This window comes from Thermobia domestica, chromosome 1 (assembly GCF_964235325.1).
Source record: "Thermobia domestica chromosome 1, izTheDome1.hap1.1, whole genome shotgun sequence".
In the NCBI taxonomy this organism is placed as follows: Eukaryota; Metazoa; Arthropoda; class Insecta; order Zygentoma; family Lepismatidae; genus Thermobia; species Thermobia domestica.
In genome coordinates, this window is record NC_137454.1 from 99692269 (window position 1) to 99714816 (window position 22548).

Here is a 22548-nt window from a genome sequence, read left to right on the forward strand (position 1 = left end):
TTCCCTTTTTCTTCATTTTTGTACCTCTAGCTCGGGTACCCTTAGGCATATAAACATACAAATTATATTCTAGGTTAGCTTGATTTATACTTAGTAAACCCTGTAAGTTTCATCTGAGTCGCATCATTCTTCATTGAGAAATAAATATATTTCTATAAATATATGCTATGTGTACTGTCCATTTTACCATATACAATAGGTGCAGAAAAATCACATGTAACTTCCACGGGAATTACAATACAAGCAAGGTTTATACTTCATTGGGTTTGTAATGAAACATACTTTACAATGATGTATACACCATGTCCGCCTTTTTTATGAGGGAAATTCTAGAGGGATTTTTCGGAAAATTCCCTAAAAAAGTAGTTTTTTGTCTCATGTCACTGTTCATATAGTGATACAGAAACGGGAATTGCACCAGATTAATCCTATTGAAAAACTGATCTTTAACTCCAAAAGTATACAACAAAATTCTTAGTTTCCACGCCTTTTAAACGTTATTCAAGATAGTAAACAAAAAATTAATATTGACCTACAAAAACAAATATCAATAACTCACAATGGATCAAATGCACAATTGCTTTACAAAGTATGAAAATAAAACATTTGTACTTACAATTAATTCTTCCTTTTGTAGTGCTAGTCACTTTCTCTAACTAAAAACCAGCAGTAGTCGCCCATCATATGAGGATCCCATTTACCTTGATAACGTTGCTCCACTTTTTGAATGTCCCGATGGAATCGTTCCCCTTGTTCGTCACTTACAGCTCCTAAATTCTCGGGGGAAAATTCCAAGTGGAAATGAAGAAAGTGAATTTTCAGGGACATTCTACATCCTAATCTTTGATAGCTATCCAAAAGCTATTGAACCAATTGACGGTAATTTTTTGCCTTATGATTTCCCAAAAATCCATACACCACTTTACTGAAAGCTCTCCAGGCGGATAGTTCATCATTATTTAACTTTGTCACAAAGATGTTGTCCTTTAATAGTTTCCGAATTTGGGGCCCGACGAAATCCCCTCTTTTACATTCGCGTCACTAAGTTTTGGAAACTGACTTCTAAGGTACGCAAAACCTTCTCCATTCTTGTCCATGGCCTTAACAAAGTTTTTCATTAAGCCTAATTTTATATGTAAAGGCGGCAGCAGAATTTTTTCTGAATTAACTAAGGGAGAATGCTTAACATTGTGTTTCCCTGGCATATATGTTTCTCTTGGGGACCATTCTTTTTGAATGTAGTGTGATTCAGTTGCCCTACTGTCCCACAAGCAAAGAAAACAACAGTATTTTGTAAATCCTCCCTGAAACCCCAGTAATATAGCAATGACCTTTAAATCACCACAAATTTGCCAACAGTACTTGTTATAATGTATCACAGCTAACAACACAGATAAACTTTCATAAGTTTCCTTCATCTCTACGGAATATGCCATTGGAATTGATGGTTTAGTGTTCCCATTATGTAGCAAAACAGCCTTAAGGCTTGTTTTAGAGGAGTCGATAAACAACCTCCATTCTTCAGGGATGTGTTGGAAACCTAGTGCATCCATTAAACCATCTATATTTGTACATGCACAGAGGGAATTTTGCATTATATAGTAACCTGAAAATTTTTCATGTCGGTTTCTGAAAATTGAAATTCTGGTGGTAGGAGCCAGTAAATTCCATTCTTGAAGTCTCGATCCGAGCAACTCAGCTTGTTGCTTACTCAGATTTAGATCCCTCACTAAGTCATTCAGTCTGGACTGGTTAACAAGAAGAGGTGTGTTTTGGGTTGGGCTATAGTTTGGATCAAAGGAAGTTGATGGTTCGGGCAACTCATCTACTTGGTCTTCTGCTGGAGAAGATTCTTCTGACTGTGCGTATGGATCAGGGATTGGGAGTTCAGGTCCATGTGGTATGGGTTTTAGAGCGGATGGAACATTTTGGTACTCAATGTTAGATTTTGTTCGTTTAGAATGACCCCAAATTTTTGTTAGACAGAAATAACAGTCTTCAGCATGACTGGTTGGTTCTCGCCAGACCATTGGCACCGCAAAAGGCATAGCTCGAGTTTTATCGCCACTTTTCCACTTAATAAGAGTAGAATAGCATGTTACACAGCACACATGGGGAGCCCACACTTTGTCTTGATCACCCACATGACACTTAAATAGCTATAATAAGCTTGTTTTAACGTTTCTGTTAGTGCACAGCGCTGACTTTTCACAGTATATTTTCCACACACGTAACAGAAAGTGTTCGATGAGTTTATACACGCACGCCGCGATCTCTTCATAGCGGAGAAAGAAAACAAACACACACTCGCACTTACGACCACTTGTCACAGGTAAATCCAAATTAAAACTAAACCTACAATATGCATGCAGTTATACAACACTTCCTCATTTATTTGCCATGGACCTGACAATTTATCAGTAGAGTCCGATTTTGCACAGCTTTATTGCATCAGCTAAACACGTGTTGTTGTACAGCTGTATCAATGCAATCACATGCCAGGTGGTAGAAAACCACAGACCTCTTACTCCATGTCGTATACTCTAATTTTTCGTGTTTCTGCCTGTATGGGTAAATGAAATTGTGTTTTTTTTCTTTCGGTGCAAAGAACGCAACATCACGTCTTAAAATAAGTAGTACAAACAACATACATGCAGCTATATTTATTTCTCTAGAAATAATAATGCGATTGTTCTGAAACTTGCGAGGTTTCTTAACTATAAATCAAAGTTTTATATGGTGTCATTTTTGTATTTATATTTCAAGGGCCAGTGGTACGAAAATTTGGAAAAAAGGTATATTTTGAGGGAATTTCTCAGCCCCCTCCCCTTGTCACGCAAAAAACTGTGGGTGATGGAGAAAAACGGATTGCACTTTCGAATTCAGCGACCAAAGTTCCTTTAGGATCAGATGTTTTCTTTTATGTGACAAAAACCTTGTTTACTAGTGAGCTATTGATTTATTGAATTGATATAAATCTATGTTCTGGCGCAATTCCCGCTTCTGTATCACTATATGAACAGTGACATGAGACAAAAAATCTACTTTTTTAGGGAATTTTCCGAAAAATCCCTCTAGAATTTCCCTCTTATAAAAATAGCGGACATGGTGTATACATCATTGTAAAGTATGTTTCATTACAAATCCAATGAAGTATAAACCTTGCTTGTATTGTAATTCCCGTGGAAGTTACATGTGATTTTTCTGCACCTATTGTATATGGTAAAATGGACAGTACACACAGCATATATTTATTTCTCAATGAAGAATGATGCGACTCAGATGAAACTTACAGGGTTTACTAAGTATAAATCAAGCTAACCTAGAATATAATTTGTATGTTTATATGCCTAAGGGTGCCCGAGCTAGAGGTACAAAAATGAAGAAAAAGGGAAATTTTGGGGGAAATTTCCCGAAAATCCCTCTGTCACAGGAAAACTGTGCGTGATAGAGAAAAACGGATTGCAGATTCGAATTCAGCGGCCAAAGTTCCTTAAAGATCAGTATTCTTCTTTCATGTGGCAGGAAAAAAGTTAAAATTTGTTGACTAGTGTAATTGTAACAGATTCTGTAAGAAGAATAACTATTTCTTTAAGTTTTGTCATAAATTGTAGATGTTATTCTACTTTGTTCTTCTCGGAAAAATGACTAGATATAGTTCTGTTATTAACAATGTTGTTCACATCTATTTCAGTAAAAATGAATGTGATTAAAAAAACTACCTGCAGAGAAATGGAAAATTGATTAACTCAGTTGCAAAAAAGCCGTTTGACATTGTAACTGAATCGAAGATAAAACAAACTTACTTCGGTCTAGTACCAAGTCATTTCACAACAAAATTTTATTAAGTTTTCCAGTAGTTCACCCCCAACATGCTAAGGATCGCAGTCAAGGGGCTTTAGGATTTTAATTTTGGGTAGGCCTGCTCCCTCGCGTATGGATACATATGCACACTTGATTGATTAACGACAATAGGAAATTACTTTTACAGTAGTGGTTGATGTTGTTTATTAAATAATTATTTACCATTAATATAAAATGTAGAAATGTGGAATAATTTGATATTATACCGAATTAAGTTTATTTTATGTTCGTTTCAGTTACAATGTCAAACGGGTTTCTTCAACTGAGTCAATCAATTTTCCATTTGCCCGCAGGTATTTTTTAAAAAATCACATTCATCTTTACCAAAGTAGATATGAATAACACTGCTGATAAAGAACTGAATGCTCCTCATTTTTCCGAGAAGAACAAGAAGAATAACATCTAAAGTTTATGATGAAACTTGAAGAAATAGTTATTCTTCTTACAGCCTCTGTTAGAATTACCAAACAGATTATTACAAATGCAGGACAAAACTCAAGAGAGAGGAGGACTTTTTACAAATCAAATAGCATCACAGTTACTTTTCGTAATTAAAATGAATGGTCTTACTGTAATATGCTAAACATATTTCAAATGTATTAAAGATATAATAAGTAGGAACACCCAGAACTGTTCATATGGATATGTGTGAAAGTAATTAAAGCTAATCTGCCCTTTTATTATAATATTTTTACGTTTTATTGAGTTTTCAGCATTTTAAAAGAAAGAAAAAGTTATTTCAGTTAAAAAAAATACAGATAACATTTTAGAATATATGACAATTGGAAGGAAAAAATAATCATATATTGTGTGCACTGATACATCCAATAAATACTCCTGTGATTTTGTGACAGACTTTGTCCTCGTCAAATTTTCCTTGCATTTTGACCGCTTGGATTTAGTTCCCGCCCTCGTTGCTACAGCTATTTTATACGTGAGTTCCGATCTGCAGACAAACACGCTAGAAGTCAAGCTTTTTGCTGCTGCGTTTCCCTAAAAATTTCCTTCTCGCATAGAATTCCGTTTCCAAATATTAGGCAGAACGGAAATTCCCGTGCTGCCTAAAGATAAGATCATTTAAAATATTTTCTGCAAAGTCTTGGAGGGCTTTAGACAGAACGAGAATGAATCTTTTTAATATTGCACCCCCTAGTTGGAGGGGTGTAAGGAATTTATTTTCGCGGGTGTCCGAAAATTTTAGAGGGGTGCTGGGGTGTTAGGGGGTAGATTAATCACTGCAGGACGTTAGAAGGGATGGGACCCAACGAAATTATTAAGATTTTTCGTCAAATAACAGCAATTTTACGTAGCACCAGGCCCCCATTGACCTGTCTGGTTATCGACCTATGTTGCGGGTATATTTTGCCACCAATGCTGACATAATATATTAGACTGTGACGTTGCCAGACCTTGAACAGTGTTACCACACATATATATATAAACAAGTATGGGAACGCTTAGATATAACCCCCCCTTTTACGCCCAACGCTAGCCAATCGGACTTTTTAAATTTCATTTTCGTTTTCATCACCTCCAAATTAGTTAAGAGCGGGTGTTTTCATTTATGTAACAGAAAAAAAGTTAAAATTTATAGAACAGTGTAACACGATTTTAGATATACCGAAAATTTAATGATTAGATCAGCTGTTTAATCTATGACTTGTGAGCGAGCAACACTGTTCTTCATCTAAAATTTCACGCATACTTCAGAATAAAAATTTAATCAGAATTTAATTTTTTGGGTGAAAAGTAAATGGTCGCGCAAATCACAGAGTGCGTCTTCTCTTTATCTTTTAAAGGTAAACAATGAAAATGATGAAAAAAAGTTCACTGGTGTTTTGAAGGGTAACTGGAAAGGAAATTACGGCAGAGAAACCCCTCCGTACAAATGGGGTGGAAGCGTCCAAATCTTGCAGAAATATTACAGAACAAAGCAAGAAGTAAGATATGCACAGTGCTGGGTATTCTCAGGAGTCGTTACTACAGGTAAGTTTCTCTGTAATTTCTCGTATGAAGAGTTAAGATCCATCTTTATACACAACAAAATATCGAGAGTTTATCATAGGGATATTGGTTTCAATAGAGATCTATCTATCTAATATGTATACCATAAATAATGTTGACTACATCATATTCTATTTAAGAATCATAACCTTTTTGTTGATAATAATATTCCTCAAGTTGCTGGATTTTGTATATTGAACTGATTCTGGGAGTCCCTGATGACTGTAAATTTGTGTGCTAGAACATAATGTTAAACGAAATACTCTGCATACAGTAAGACACGAAAATGTCAAGTACATTAGAACTAAGTAGTTAATAAAAGGCTCGATTTTTTTTTTTTCGTTCTCATACGATTCATCATGTCTCGTTCTCAACTTTTCAGGTATAAGTTAGTGCTATAAATACCAGTAATGGTTTAATTTCTTTCGTAATGCAAAAAAATGAGTCAATCTAATTAGAAATACGGATCATATTTACTAGACAATGGATGCAAAATATAAAGCGTTACGAGACAGAATGGTTCACCTCTATTTCATTTCTTTTGAGATAGCTAAGTCTGTGAAATTCTGTTGCCTATGAAAATATATGAAGTGTTTCGGAGTTCAAAATGATTAATATGCTCATATTTATTAGTGATATAAATTAGTTCTACATATTACACATAGATGTAATTGGATATGTAATTATAATTATAGAATTTAATTAGCTGTACTAACTGTACCTTTGAAAAGTATGCTGCAGTTAGTTGCTTTGGATTTTTTTTTTTTTTTTTTTTTTTTAAGGTGAAGATATTACTGTATCGACTATCAAGGCTATCTGAACGGTGTCCTCCCACTTGCGTACATTCCCATTTCCGTACATGTCAAAATTCTTTCCAGTTGCGTACAAGTGCCATATGTCATAATTTAAAAGCCAAATAATAATTCCCATTTCGGTACAGGTTCAATAACTATTTCTGTGAATTTTTGTTAGTTTTTGAGCAGAGGGGAATATGGAATCTAAAGGTTCTGTTTCGAGTAGCAGCCACAGCGAATAAGAATCCTTGAATAGTTTTGTTCTGTAGACTGTCTAGCAGGCCAGCACAATCTTCTTTTTTGACAGCAAGAACTACAACAAACTTCTCTCTCTTTTTGTAATTCATGCAGATATTGGAAGTTCAATAGAGGAAACTAATGTGATTCCTTTTTTTTTTTTTTTTTTGCCTTCTCCCGAACATGAGAAAGCATGTATATACAAAGGCTGAAGTCCTGAATTGGAATACTGAAGTTGTAATGGTAGGCTTCAAGGAAGCAGTAATAAATTATTTTAGAACAATTTTCCCTTCAGCTTCCATAAGTGGGTGCAATTTTCACTTTAACCAGAGTCTTTGGTGTAAGATACAGGATTTGGTCTTGGTTACAGACTACAGAAACAATGATGATATATGACTTCAGGTTCGAATGTTTGCGTCATTAGCTTTTATTCCTTTAGAAATGGTTGACAGTGGTTGACTGTTTATTCAAGAAGACATCCCCTAAGCTTGAGAAGTTCTATGGATATTTTATTGACCAGTAGCTAGAAAATTCTACAGTCCCAATAAGCATGTGGAACTGTCATGAAAAACGCCATAGAACAAATGATACCGCAGAAGATTGGGATAACAGTTTAAATACTCTGTTAAACAAGCAAAATTCCTCATGTCATCGAACTAGCCCGTTTTCTCAAGTTAGAAGCCAGGACAAGTGACTATGCTTAGACAGAAAGTATCTCAATTTGCAATGTAAAAGAAGAAAGTATATATGCAGCTTTACAAAAAAAAAAAAAAAAAAAGTCTTAGGTAGTTTTGATGTTTCAAAAGATGTTAGATGATATTTGGTTACATTGTCATATGTTCATAAGCTGTTAATACTGTAAATCGTGTAATATATATATATATATATATATATATATATATATATATATATATATATATATATATATATACTGGTAAGCATTACTTATAGATGGTGGTAACAACGGTAAACGGCCTACTGCACATGGACAAAGATCATTGAAGATCCACATATTAGTTCGACGACGACTCTTTATAAAAGCCGACTTTTATATCCCTTTGATGTGATTTGTGAATTCATATCACACACATTTCGGAGATACATTGGTCGAATTTGAATTCAACGTGAAGAGTTGAGTCGAAAAAAAAAAAACTTACAACAGTATGGAAAGCATGTATGCATTTTTTCGTATTTCCTTGAGCATGCAATTCCATATCCTCCTTTGCTCAAACTTTATTAAAAATACACAGAAACAGTGTCAGTTATTAAACATGTACAGAAGTGGAAAAACTCTTATCAATATCAAAATATGTCATGCCATCGCCCATGGCGCTTTTACACATCTGGGAAGGATATTGACATGTACGCATCTGGGAGGTAATCATCTGAGACATGGATCTTCAGGCTAACCATAGCCATGAGGGAACTCTATTATTATTATTAAAACGTCTACGTATGTAGTGTTGGATTATGTTGATTACTAGCAGGAAGTGTCTGTTCTTAGCATGAACTGAACAGTATGCAACCTGAAACTCAGCAGAGAAGTTCGGGTTGTCTAACTTGAGGGAATACTATATACTTTTTAAACCTGCAGAACATATGACCACAGAATTCCCAAGTCAAAAATCGAAAAAAAAAATTGCTTTGTGCACAATTAGATCTGGTAAAGATATATCTGAGTAGAAAGTTTGGTGGCTCTAAGTGACACTGCTCTATCTTGAAATCTGGTGACAGACACACATCTACACACGCACACACACACTTCTTTTAAATAGAAGGGATCCACAAATGACAAAGTGGAATTATATAAGAAACAAGACAGTCATTGGTAGAATTTGTTTAGGACTAACAGCACTGAAATGGTACTGAAAGTAGAGAACATTCACGAGGTACAACGACTTGAAACACCACCACCAACACGTCGAACAATTGCTTGGATTCACCATAAATTAAAAGCTGATGTAACAGTTAAAGATCTGCACAAAAAAAGATCGGGCCGACAACGAACTACAAGTCCTGCGTCCAATGTTGCGATGTTGCAACATTTCATCCGGTAACTGCAAAATCGGTAAATCAGGGAACGCGCAAAAGTGAAGTGAGTCGGTCAAGTGTGAGACGTATTCTAAAGAGAACAAAATGGAAAGTGTTCATTCCAAGGCTGCTAACCGTGATGAATGAGGACGACCCAGATCAAAGGATACTGTGAATGATTTCAGCACATGGTTGGCGAAGGTGGAGAATTTGCATTGAAATTTGTATGAACTGATGAGCTCATTCAAACTCAAAGATATTGTGAATCGCCATAATTGCGTCTACTGGGCTCCTGAAAATCCTCCCGCTCATGTGGACAAGGCATTGATCTATCGTGGGTTGCTATGGGGTGTGGTCTGTCAGTGTGTGGTGTGATTCGTCCATTCTTCTTCGAGGGTATCGTGATTGGCGAGGTGTATCTTAATATGCTTAAGACAAGGATTTTGCCTGCCATCCAAAATCCATATGGTGATAAACTTTTTTCTTTTTACAAGCAACAAGACCCGAGCTCCAACTTACTAATATCATGATGTCAGGTTGTACCCTGATGAAACTCCACCCGGACTGTGGGTTGGTTAAAGAGGTCTTGTTGAGTATTCACTTCGGTCTCCTGATTTGACACCTCTGGACTTCTCTCCTGGGAGACTGTCAAGAATGATGTGCATCGACAGGAAACAACCACAATCGATGAGCTACGTGAAAATATCGTAAAATCATGTGCTGTCATTATCAGATACACTAACAGCCGTAGGTCGGTGTGAAGTTCGGTGCTATGGGCGTTGTCTAGAAGTTGCTGGTGGTCATTTCGAACAAATCCCATAATCCTCTTTCAGTGCCAAAAATTGTCATGTCAAATCAAATTTATCACGAGATATGGACTAGCAAACAGTGAGAACATTGTTTAAACCTCTCTGTATTAGTACTAGCTGTAGGCATCCGTCATTCCCGAATATTATTTCAGAACCCGAATAAAAAAGAGTAAGCACTCGTCATTACCCGATCTTAATTCAAAATCTCAATACAAACAACAGAAAACACGAATGTATTAATTTCATTGCGCGGATATTTATCCTTTACTGTTATGTAAGTCCGCAGTGCAAGGCAGTAATGTTGGTTGCATATGGGTAACACCTGCCTTCCTCCAGCCGAAAATTCAAAAGATGTTTCGTATATGATTAGATCTAGTAAAAATCAACTCGTATACCGAATTTGCTAGCCCAAGATGGCTCCTTTCAATGTTAAATTCCGTCCACAAACATTTATTTATAAGCTAGCTGAAACAATCATTCAAGTGCGGGGAGAATAAAATTTATGCAATGTTATCATATTTGAAAGTAAAGAAATGTATCTCGAAAAGTACTATAGGGGAATAAGAAATGACTGTACCAAGTTTTGTATTGATAGACGGAATAGATATGAGGGAAAAGCTTGTATACCAATACATACTTTCCCTTCATACCTATTCTCTCTATCAATGCAAAATCTGGTACACACATTTCTTATCCCCTATAGTGTTTTTTTTTTTGAGATATATTGGGATTATCTGCTTTTACCCGGGACCACTCCAGAGGGGTCCAAAGTTGATGGGAGGGATTTCTGTAGGGAATTTTCCCGACATTCTCCCAATTTGCTCTGTTCTAGTACGTTATGGTCCCCAATACACAGCATCTCTGGAAAGCTTGTTTCATGCTGAAGAGAATGAACTATAAACAATGACTTTTCAGTGAACAGTGTTGATGCAATAGCTATTTCACTGCGAGTCTACAATTTTCTTTATACTAACAAGGTTAATGAGCCCCAGGGACCGAATTTTTTGTGCATGAACATATCTTTGTTATGTTTATTCAATGGACTAGGTTTGGTTCTGATGTCCGGATGACACGTTCAAGTCTGTTCCTTGTACGATCGGTCATTCTGGATATGTTACTTTTCACTCTCTCCCCACGATGACTATGGAGTTAAAGTTGGACTTTGCATGGCATTGAGAATGTTACTATTCACTTCAGCAACCACGAAAACTATGAATTTGACACTAATGTCGGTAATTTTTTGGTTGTTGTTTACCCCTTCCCCGAAAGATAACGAAGGCTGAAGTTGGACATGAGTGGCGTCAGAAGTATTACTATTCATCTTAGCGACCCGTATCACTATCAACTACAAATTTGACACTTTATATCTGTCGGAAGTTCCCTCGTGGGTATATGGTTAACATATGCGCCTTTGCCGCGGGTGACACGGGATCGATTCCCCATGGCTGCTCATGTGATTCTGATCCTCCATTACGCTGTAGATCCACGTCTCATGTAGCCTCGATGCTGAAAGGACCCTAAACTCCAATCTTCCACTACTAATGTTCGTCGTCCCTAGTATTTATCCCTTCCGTTTATATATACATATTAACTTCCCATTAATTCCTTCCCCCCAATCGAATATCGTTCTTCTTGGGCCGTTAGATCTGGTTAGGTTAGGCCTAAGATGTATCTAAATGACTATTTGCTATGTAAAAATGTATTAACAAGCATATATATATATATATATATATATATATATATATATATATATATATATATATATATATATATATATATATATATATATAATAGAAGGATAAGGAAGATAGGAAGGTTCTGCGTTATTCTATTTAAATTAATTAAATGTATGCTTTATGACACTAGAACGTGTATATATAGGGGCGTTAAATAATTAAATAAGACCCTGGGGTAAGAGGCATACCAGGAAACAGTGAAAAGCGCCAGGTTTCCCTCCCCTCATTCACACATTTTTTTTTTTTTTTTATTTAAGTCTCTACTTCCCCGCCGATGCGTGTAACTTTAGGGCTTATTATAAAACAGGTGCTACCATTTCTTACTTTCTTTACTTGCACTAAACTTTCTTTTCGTTTCTATTTTTTCCCTCTTTTCGATATATTTCCCCTTAGTTGAAGGTGAGAGATTTTTAGCATGTTATCTAGTAAGTTTAAAATGCCTTTTTATCATTTTTTTTTTTTTACTATTCAACTAAATTTAATATTTTAAAATGTGAGTTAACTCTCACCACCACTACAACGACACATTACATAAAGAAAATATAAATAATGCAAACACCACATAACATGTACCTTACTATTCATTTTTATCTCTTTTATTTTTTCGATATATTTCTCCTTAGCTGCGGGTGACTCGGGTGAGGCACTTCTTAGCATGTTATGTATTGTGCTGCCAAAATGTCTTGAGCCGTGTCAAAAATGCGAACTAAAGCTCACACCCACGCGTTGAGTCAATAAGGTTCAACTGTTGCTAAGCGATAGAAAGCGAGTGGAATTTTTTCAGCCGATAGCAGCGCTTGCAACGTAAGACTAGGGATGAAGTGAATGTGGTATATCTATAGTAAGTTTAAGATATCATTTTATCCTTTTTGTTATTTTTTAAAATTTAATTATTTTTTATTTTAATTAATCTTCTCCACCACCACAACGACACGTTCATAAAGAAAACAAATAATACCAACACCACATAACATGTACCATAGTATTCGTTTGGTATACAGGGGGCACGGCCCCTGAGTGGTAGAGCGTTCACATCTGGCGCGTGGGGTCCCTGGTTCGACTCCAGCTCGCACCAAGTGAGCTTTGTGGTGGACAAACACCGTGATTGTGGGTTTTCTCGGGGTTCTTCCCTTTCCTTCCACTTCATTCATTCCAACATTGCATTCATTTCTCATCATCACCATCTCCTTTAGCCTAGCTTGCATAGTAGTGGGACGTAAAACTTAAAGATATAGTTTAATTTCGTTTGGTACAAGGATAATTCGGCGAGGCTGAAACCTCGTGATGTAAAATGCAAAATTTCGAAGCCGAAAATCTCGTTTTCCAAAGTTCACAGGTCAAAATCTTGCCATAACCATTTATTCAGTGCTGTTACAATATATGTATACGTATATATTATGGTGGTCCTTATTTTTCGACTTCCGATTCTTTAGATTCTCGTCATTTAAAATGGTTTCATATCAGACCAAAGTTATCCATGAGAAAAGTGAGCACAATTGAATTACACTATATTAAAAGGTACCCCAAATGATCTAAAGTTTTGAAAGCATTTGCAATATATAATATGTGGTAAACGCATGTTGTAAGTTTTGAAAAACAATTGTAAATAAGAAACACATATTTTGAAGGTAATTACTATTAAATGATTGTTGATAAGTTGGAAATAACGCCAGATGTGTTTTGTGGTGAAAAGCTAACGTAAAACTATGTCACATTTTTCCTTCTTCTTAAACATTTTGGAACTGAATCCAAGATAACATATTTCAAGGTGGGCCGCTATGATGCTATTATACAGTAATGTAGGGAACCCTATTCTATCACCATTACCTCTAGTCAAAGTATAACTTCACTCTTTCTAGTCGTTCCATACGTAATAAATACATGTGCCTCATATTGTATACTGTACATGGTAGTTAATGAACTATACCGACAAACTGAACGAGGTGATTCCTCACATTAAAATAAGAGAAAAAGTTCATATGGACCTATTGCGAAAAGTGCATAGTTTTTGGACAGCTCTAGCTTATGCATTTTCCCCCACAGATCCATAGAAACTTTTTGACTTATTTTGATGTGAGGGACCACCTCGTACAGTTTGTCGGTATAGTTCATTAACACCCTCTCTTTCTCTCTCTCTCTCTTTATATATATATTTTCAAAAATTTTACTCTCATAGTAATCTCATGATCTAATTCTTACTTTGTCTCTACTCAAGTACATTTATGACCGCCAAGTTCGAACTTGTGACGACTGATCTCTTGAGTTAGAACTACTATTGTTGAGGACGAAATACAACTGAAGAAGAAAGGGTTTACAGTGTTGAGCACTGAATTCGAACAAGCGTATTTGACATGCACAGAGTTTAATAGGAAGTAGTGACAATTGCCACGAAAGTTCTTTAACAAATCATGATGATTCCGTTGAAAAAGAAAACAAAATCGATGGTCAAATGTCGAGAGAAACCTTGCATCCGCATCAGTTTCGGATAGTATAGTGTTCCATTTATTATCACAGGATGATAAGACAGAACGGTATTTTACAGGTCGTCTATTTTTAATGTATATATGCCTGGGTATTAAACAGTGATATGATGAAGATTTTGTACTGGAGAAATAATTATAGCGAGGTTTTGTTCTTTCGAAATTTTTAAAAATGTTGGGTGGCGAAATTTTGGCCCGCGAAGTTTTGTTGCCCAATCCTCTTCGTTTAGGTACGGATTTCAGAATATGTATTTTCACCTTGACAAGATTTATCATAATGCCAAGGACTATTTTATGAAGGACTAAATGTTTGATTTTAATGTTGTTGACTGAATTTTATAAGTGACTCTTTATGATTTTGGTTTCAGTTTGCCGTGCCATTGGTATTCCATGTCGTTCAGTGACCAATTTCAAATCTGCACACACTCTTAAAGGTGATCTATCACTCCACTACTTAACGAAAGACGGAGAGGTAACATCTGGGCTTAATGGCTCATTTTGGTAAGAATATATATATGAAGAATAATTAGACAAAAATTAGTTTTACAACAAGACTAGTTATCCAAGCGTGCTTATCCACTTTTCTATATAAAAGTGTAGATATTTCGAACAATTACAGAAAGAACTAACTAACCCCATTCTAGGGACTATGGAACTCAAAGGTCCAATATCAGATTCACAAAAACTCTTCATCGACTTCTGTCCTTAGCCAACTGGATCAAGTTTCTATTTTGTATCTCTATTTCTAACGAGATTCATCTTAATATTTTCCTCCCATTTGAACCTAGGTCTTCCTACTAGTCTTTTTCCGATTGGACTTTTAGTTAAAATTTTGAAAGTGCATATTAAAGACACTACAAAAAGAACTTGCCACATTTTATGCTTTTCAATAATCATTAACTCTTTTACTTAGAATTGTTCATTGATGTCTACTACTGTCTCAATCAGATTTCCCGCAGCATCTTGGTTCACATTGGCTGTCTTTACAGGGAGCATCGAGAAATATTCTGGAAAATATTATTGAAATGAAACTTAGTTTGCATCGATTCCAATTAGATCTCAAGCAGCACAGATAACAGAACCAACAGCTTAAAACGCTAGGTTATTCAACCGCCAACGTTGGCCTCACGTTGTAGTTCACCACCTTGCCGATCATTTGCCAACGTAATCAATATAAAATGAAGTAAAATTTGTTGGATAAATGATGGCAAATGGTTGGTTGGACAACATACATTTTGAACTGCTTGGGCCAACATATTTTTCCAATCATCAATTCCCAACCACATGACCACAAAGCTACGAAGGGTTCTAACAACTGGTCTTATCCCTGTGTTCTCAAAACATGTATTTACTTCACTCTTTTCTCATAAATTGTCGTGAATGTAAAATGTGTGTGTTTCATTATTTTAATATAAAGGTACATTTATGTATATTTCTGAAGTACATCTATGTTCTGATTTGAGACGACGTTGAAAAATCGTGGAACATAAGTCGCTGTGAATTATGAGTTGAAAAGTATGTAAAGCACTGTCCTAAAGTTTTTTCTTTCCACCAAAAACATGGCTTATTCAACTAAATTTATCCCCAACTGCTATTTAGCGAATATTCGACTAAATAGATCTTGAGGCACGATAGAAGAAGCCTTATCCTGTTGTTTGGTTGTACGTCTCAATTTTGGCAACGGTCGGAGTCCTCACTGAAGTGTTATAGCATTTAGATCTTGTAAGGATGCTACTTCTCGTTGTGACAAATACCGGATTGGCTTAAATAGTTTACCATTAACATACACTGGATTCTCTTCGTTGAGCTATTGTACACAGCTGTCAACATAGAGTTTATATATATATCCCTTCATCTACACCAGTCGTCAATCTGACACTACGTGGCTTGTCGAGCACGCTACCATCTACTTAAATCACTGTGCGTTGTCGTGAGATCGGCGCTGTCTTTGGTACTTGCATTTAAATTTCTCTCTTTCACAGCTGTAACTGTCTGCCAGCAGGAAAATCAGCTCTCCTGTTTCGTCGTGAGTCAGCGTACTTCCTTCATTCACTCAGAAGCCGTTCAGCTGTACACAATCATCCCAAACGAGAAAAGGAAAAATTATTTTGTAATCTTATTTTAGACTCTCCCTGTAAATATTTTCCTTACTTTGTAGAACGTGAAGAAAAGTTCTTTTACTATAAAGCAAGAATAATTTATGAAATTTCTATTAAATTTGGCAGAAGTTCAATTCATAACCTTTTAAATTCACCTAATCTTGAAAATACTTTATTTATGTTGTATTTGTAAGAAGTGTTTGTAAGCCAGCTTAACAATAAAGGAAAACGAGTTACTGCGAACTAGCAAGCAGCAATATTTCAACACATCATTTCAAATTACTTTCGCTGACTTAAAACCTTACATGAAATTGAGACCTTGAAAGACCCTAGCTATTGGTCTGAGGGCATGACTGCAGGCAAGTATAAAGTCAAAAGTGCTGATTTTTAAATTATTGGGTTCAAACATACATTTTTCTGTAGGGTTCTAACACAAAATTCTTAGTTATTTACAAACGATAGTGTTATATTTCAAAGTACCTGTACACCAAATAGAAATACAAGAAACTTCATTATATTTATTGGTTGTTAAAGACAGATTTACAGGCCTTTTGTTATGAAGTTTCTTACATGTAAAATAGATCTTAATAGACTTCAAGGCCTATTTATCTTTAGATTTTCGTCTTTCTAGATTCATCTTTATCCCTATAATTTAAGACCAATAATACGTACCTATATTATTCTTTCAAATAGGAACTTCCATGTTTGGAATGAGGTTTGGATGAAGAATCCTAAATCGTACGATGGCTGGCAAGTGGTTGATGCAACACCTATGGAGAGAAGCAATTTCCTCTTTCAGTGTGGTCCAGCATCAGTAAAAGCTGTGAAAAAGGGAGAAAGGTCCATGAAATATGACGTTGGATTTGTGTTTGCAGAGGTGAATGCAGATGAAGTCTACTGGGAATACACGGGGGTAAACCAGCCATACAAATTTGTGAAGACCGACACTGGAAGGTATTTTAATGAGCATATATTATTGAATGGCAAATAAATAAATAAGTAAATAAAGACTTAACAAATCAGAGTGAGCTATATTCACTGAAAATAAACTGAGATAATGTCTTTGATATTGCGTTGTGATGTGAAAATCTTATGCCTCTGCTGTAGAGACATTTTCTATAATTATTTTCAGATACGGTACAAAACTGTCGAGCGGAAAATACTACTTTGCTGCGTGATAAGGGATTTAGGGATTCCTTTTTTCTTTTCTAAAGTTGTAATGCTTTACTCTCTTCCTCTATTTTTTTTAATTAAAGCTGGTTTTGCACTGAAATAAATACAAAATATTTTGTTTTTTAATGCATGCTGTTTCTAGGTCTATCTATCAGGGGCGGACTGGCCCACCCTGCTACCATGCAAATGCAGGGTGGGCCCCCCAAACAGATGGGCCCCTCTACCAATTTTAAAAAGATGTGCTCAATTAAACCTAGCACCATCAAAAATATGGCAGGGTAACTCCCGCAAACTTGTGTTTTGCATAAAAAAGACGTAAACTTTCATGAACAGACCTTATTCTTCTTCACGTTTATCGACTTGAAAAGGTTCCTTCTATGAGACAATCAGGCCCTAAAACATTGCGGGGTTTGTGATACAGCAGCTGTTAAAAACGAGCACGTTAACTACTACTTTTTTAAATATAAGAAACACAGTAGATTTCAGGCTGTTATTGGATTTAGATACCATTGCCTACTCCTGTTCTTTTACAAGCCGGCGAGTGACGATGTTTTAAAGAAACAATAGTTTCGTAGATATTATTATTGTGGAAAGTGGAGGTGGAGCCGGAACGCTTTTGAACTGCATTGTCCTCAGACCAAACTTCGAAGAAAGAAATTGGATCAGACTTCTTTGTTTTTTTTTTTTTTTTTTCAGTGCGGTAAAGCGAAAAGAAATTAGTCGCCACTATCAATGATTGTTTTATACAAACCTCAAACAATTACTATGAAGTTGCTGCCCTCGGCTTGTGTTTTATTTGTATATTACATCGAAGAGCAAATCCGATAGCAGCAATTCAATTATTGGAACACCAGTTACGTGTCGTTTGTCGTGGAAGACAGATGTGGTTGTGTCAGTATGGATGGTAGGAGTGATTGTAAGATTACTGTAAAGAAAAAATATAAAAGTGGTGCTAAAAAGCGAGAACACAAACGAAGATGTGATTTACAAAAAGCTGCATCTGACCCAAAACAACGTAGACTATTTGAATCTGTGAAGCCCCAAGAAACAAATGAGCGTGATGTGACTCATTCGAGTACTGCAGGACAGTTGCCAGTTTTTTTTTTTTTTTGTTTTGTTTTTTTTTTTTTTTGTTTTTGTTTTTCTGTCTAAGGTGTTTATAATGTATACACCACGTCTTTGGATGAGTTCAGTCAATTGTAGCTATTATGGCTATTATGGTCAATCTTTTATGGCTATTTTTACTTGAAATTACACAACTTTAACAGGCGAACACGAAATTAACTGTGAACTGTTTGCTGCCGCGTAGTGCTTTCAAACGGGTCAGATCAGGCTTTCATGGGTCAGGGGTAGAGTCAAGCCTGCTTGAGACGGGTCGGGTCAGGTCACCTACACTAGGGTCAGGACTGCTCTAGCCACGGGTCGGCTCGGGTCAACTTTCTTATGCGCCGTTTCGGCTAAATCCTTCTCGGGTCGAGTTGAACGTCAACCCGACCCGACTCATGACCCGAATAGGTTTTAGCCGAAACGACGCATACGAAAGTTGACCCGAGCCGACCCGTGGCTAGAGCAGCCCTGACCCGACCTATGACCCAAGGAGGTTCGACTCAAGCCCTGACCCGATGAAGCCTGACCTGACCCGTTTGAGAGCACTAGCTGCCGGCACTGGGCTCAGTAAGCGCTGGTGTAACTTCTAAAAGTGCTGAACCCTTATACTGTCAGTCGAATCAGTGTGTATATCGTGTAAATGTTAACTTCCCTTTAGTTATTTAAAGTTAATTTAAAATAAAAGTGTAGTAAAATGTAAAAATTATTTGTGATGTGCAAAGTAAGTATTCATATGAAAAGAGAAGTTGGGGCCAGCCGAGGAATGTGCGGACTACACTAGACGATAGATGATATCTAATCTTTCTGCGACATGAAGATGTGATATTATAACTTACTTATGTCAAGGAAAATCTTGCGTTTCGAAATCTATCGCAAATTTACCTCCAATCGCATTCTTTGTGTTGCATTGAGGCCACAAAGTTACAGCTTTTTCAAGTTTCCAGCACTGACGCCATGTCTGTTGTCTCAGCTGACACGCTTGGGGGGGGGGAAGTTGTCTGCTAAGAGCGGGGCGTACTTCCTCGAGATTATACAGCAATATTTAGACGAGTTTTTGTATGTGGGTTACAACATTTTCTTCTCGCCAAAAAGACAGGTAGAGAGAGAGATTGCGGCACATTCGCGAGCAGACTCCCGATTGAAGTAAGTGGTATTTTTCACGTATCAAGGGGGAGGGGAGCCCCAGATCAGCTATGACAAAATACGGATCTTCGTTAAGTAGGATGATTGCAGGTTTGGTTACTTAAAAAAAAGTTTCAGATATGTTATTTTACATGAAAACGCAATAAAAATTGCCTCAAAATTAATTAACGTTTCCCAAATGTCTATATCTCCTCTACTGCTTTTTTTTTTTTTTTTTTTTTTTTTTTAATCTGATGGCATTCTGAAACACCAGTCTTTATTTTGGGATTTCCAGCAGACATGGCTAAAATCATGTCAAAATTAACTAGTTTATAATTTTAAAAAATCTGTTGTTCATTCTCCGCCGGCCTTGAATAGGCTACATGCCCTTATTCCATTGAAAAACGTTTTCCGTCATGTGTAAATGGGGCTGTGCAACGATGAATCATCGCATTCCTGAACATAAATTTTAAAAATACTTAGTAGTGAAATACAATTATTAAATTTCAAAAACAATACATAAAGAACACGTATTGCTTTATTATTATTATTATTATTATTATTATTATTATTATTATTATTATTATTATTATTATTATTATTATTATTATTATTATTATTATTATTATTATTATTATTATTATTATTGCCCTGGTAAGTGATGGTTGCCTTAGTCTCGTTGAATAATGACGAGACACGAATGACAAAGACGTAATGGTTGATAAGATATCAAAGAACTGCACGCCTTATGTACAACCAATTGATGTGTTTGGATTTCGACCAATCAAAGATTATGGCAGGAGATTTGTGCATAGTATGAAACTTCTTCATTCGGACGTTATGATGTACTAACGAAACAATCAAATACAGTTCGTGTTCATACGAATCAGTTCCGATCACTGCGATCCATTGGATTGTTTCAGTTTGTGTTCTACAAGGCAGGTTACGAACAAATTATAGGCCTATAACTTTTGAATCACTTGTTGAATTTGCTTTTTGCTTTGGTTCTGCGAACTGTTCCCTTGACGGATGCAACGCAATTGCACATATAAAATGTTCATGGTGCATGGTTCATATTGCACATGTATATATTTTGGGTTTTCTAAAACATGACACTCATTTGTTTAAATAAATGGTTTAAATTCATTACATAAAAAACAATAGCACTATATAAATAACTGAAAGCACCAATTCCGGTATTGTGTGTGTTTACAATAAAAAATGATAATGCCAATTACACACTGTATGAGTTACTATTAAAATGTTCCTACTTCAGATTTTTTGTAATTAATGTTTTGCTTTTGTATGAATATATGGGATACTATTTATGGGTTCGAAGATGGACTTTTATATGTAATAAATATGAAGAATGCCAAGTACATTTTTTACATTTTTATGGGCCCTCATTTCAGTTTAGCAGGGTGGGCCTTATGGTTGCCAGTCCGCCCCTGCTATCTATGCTTTTCAATACACTGCTCAGCTCTGTATTTCCAAACGAAACTTTATGCTGATATGCTGTGGACTTTCTTGGTTACGGTCTTTTGATTTCTCATTCAAATTGATGACGTTTGAGATTGGACCTAATTTTTCGAAATGAATCACAGTCTTTTTGAATCAAGTCTCTGAGTATGTGAGTAATCATAATTATCCTTTTTTTGTGGAACAAACTGTTGTATAATAATCGCCTTAAGACTTGGGGCGTTTTCGTAAAACAGAAACCACTCAACGACAAGTTGTTGTTTTATTCGACAAAGTCTCTTCAGAAATAGTTCAAAATTTCTTTGTACTTCATCGGTCCAATCGCTGATTATCTTTGTGAATGGAATGTTTGGATCTCCAAATGCTAAGTGCAAGTGAGCAGTTAAGTATTTTATAGAGCTTTCTACATGAAATAAATGTCATATACTAATTCTTCTTTCCCTATCTCTTCACGTTGAAGGTAAGCAAAATCCTCAGACGGTCTATTACCCAAAGGCAAAGTTGGGTAGCAAGACAAGTGAAACTATATCGGTGTTGCCAAGGCATAAAATCAAATAACTGCACAATAACTATCTTTTTCGCTCTACTTTTATAGTTTCTGTGCGTTTAAGCAGAAGTTCAGAAGTAAATAAGTAACGATAATGAAAAAAATGGTGTAATAAAAGTACTTATGCCCAAGGTGACACAGGACTCGAATTATAGCGCAACGGCTTAAGTAACGTAACACCTAATGGAAAGTCAGGTTCGATTCTCCATGAAAGTTCATGTAGTTCGGATATCACGTTGAATTAAGTCCACGTCTCATGTAGATTGGATACTTGAAAGAAAGTTAATCTTCACACAAAGCTCGTTCTGTGTGTATGTTTACGTGTATGGAAGTAGTAATATATTTTTAGCTTTACAGGTAAATAGAAATGCATTTAATTATTACAGTTCGATATCTTTCCTTATGTATATTTTCTTAATTGTAGTGGCCAAATCCATATTATCTTGCGATTTTGAAATAAGTTATGCTCGTTTATACTAAATGAAAGTTAATTACTTTAGTAGTTTATGTTTCTTAAATACTTCAACGTTATCATCATAATATTATATATAGCAAGAAAGATGTAAAAACATCACATTTATTTACATACTATTCAACTAAATACTTGGTTTGCACAATACAATACTTTTAACCAAATCGAGTTTTGTACAAAGATGTTTTTCTTTATTACTTTCTGAGGTTTATCTTTTCAACACCGAGACCATATGAAACGTAGAACTATCTACAGTTTTAAAGCGCAGTTCGAATCACCATAATGTGGTTCAAATTTCAAGCTCTCCTACCGAGAATCGAATCCGGTGCTACGTGCACCAATTGCTCGCGCGCTAATCATTAGACCAGCGGAGAAGGAAACAATATGGATTAGCGTCATTCCCAAATTCCAAAATATAGAAAATTACAAAATCTGCTTAATCGAACAAGTTGTTGTCTGCAAATAGACACCTTTGTCTTCTCTCAGTCAATGATCGGGTTCCGTAGCGAAAGAAGTCTGAAGTTTAAGGTGCTAAGAAATCTTCAACCGCACAATTGCACTGCTGGATCATCAGGGAAGGTATTCCCTCCCAAG

At 35.9% G+C, this 22548-nt stretch overlaps 1 protein-coding gene across 1 annotated transcript in view; it reads left to right on the plus strand.

Moving 5' to 3' along the window:
- Positions 1-22548, plus strand: part of LOC145687647 (annulin-like) — a 135550-nt gene that overhangs the window by 78556 nt on the left and 34446 nt on the right. The window contains exons 6-8 of the mRNA XM_081761112.1: positions 5664-5850; positions 14324-14456; positions 16748-17008. Of these exons, the coding sequence (XP_081617238.1) occupies positions 5664-5850; positions 14324-14456; positions 16748-17008 (581 nt within the window). The remainder of the gene's footprint in view (positions 1-5663; positions 5851-14323; positions 14457-16747; positions 17009-22548) is intronic.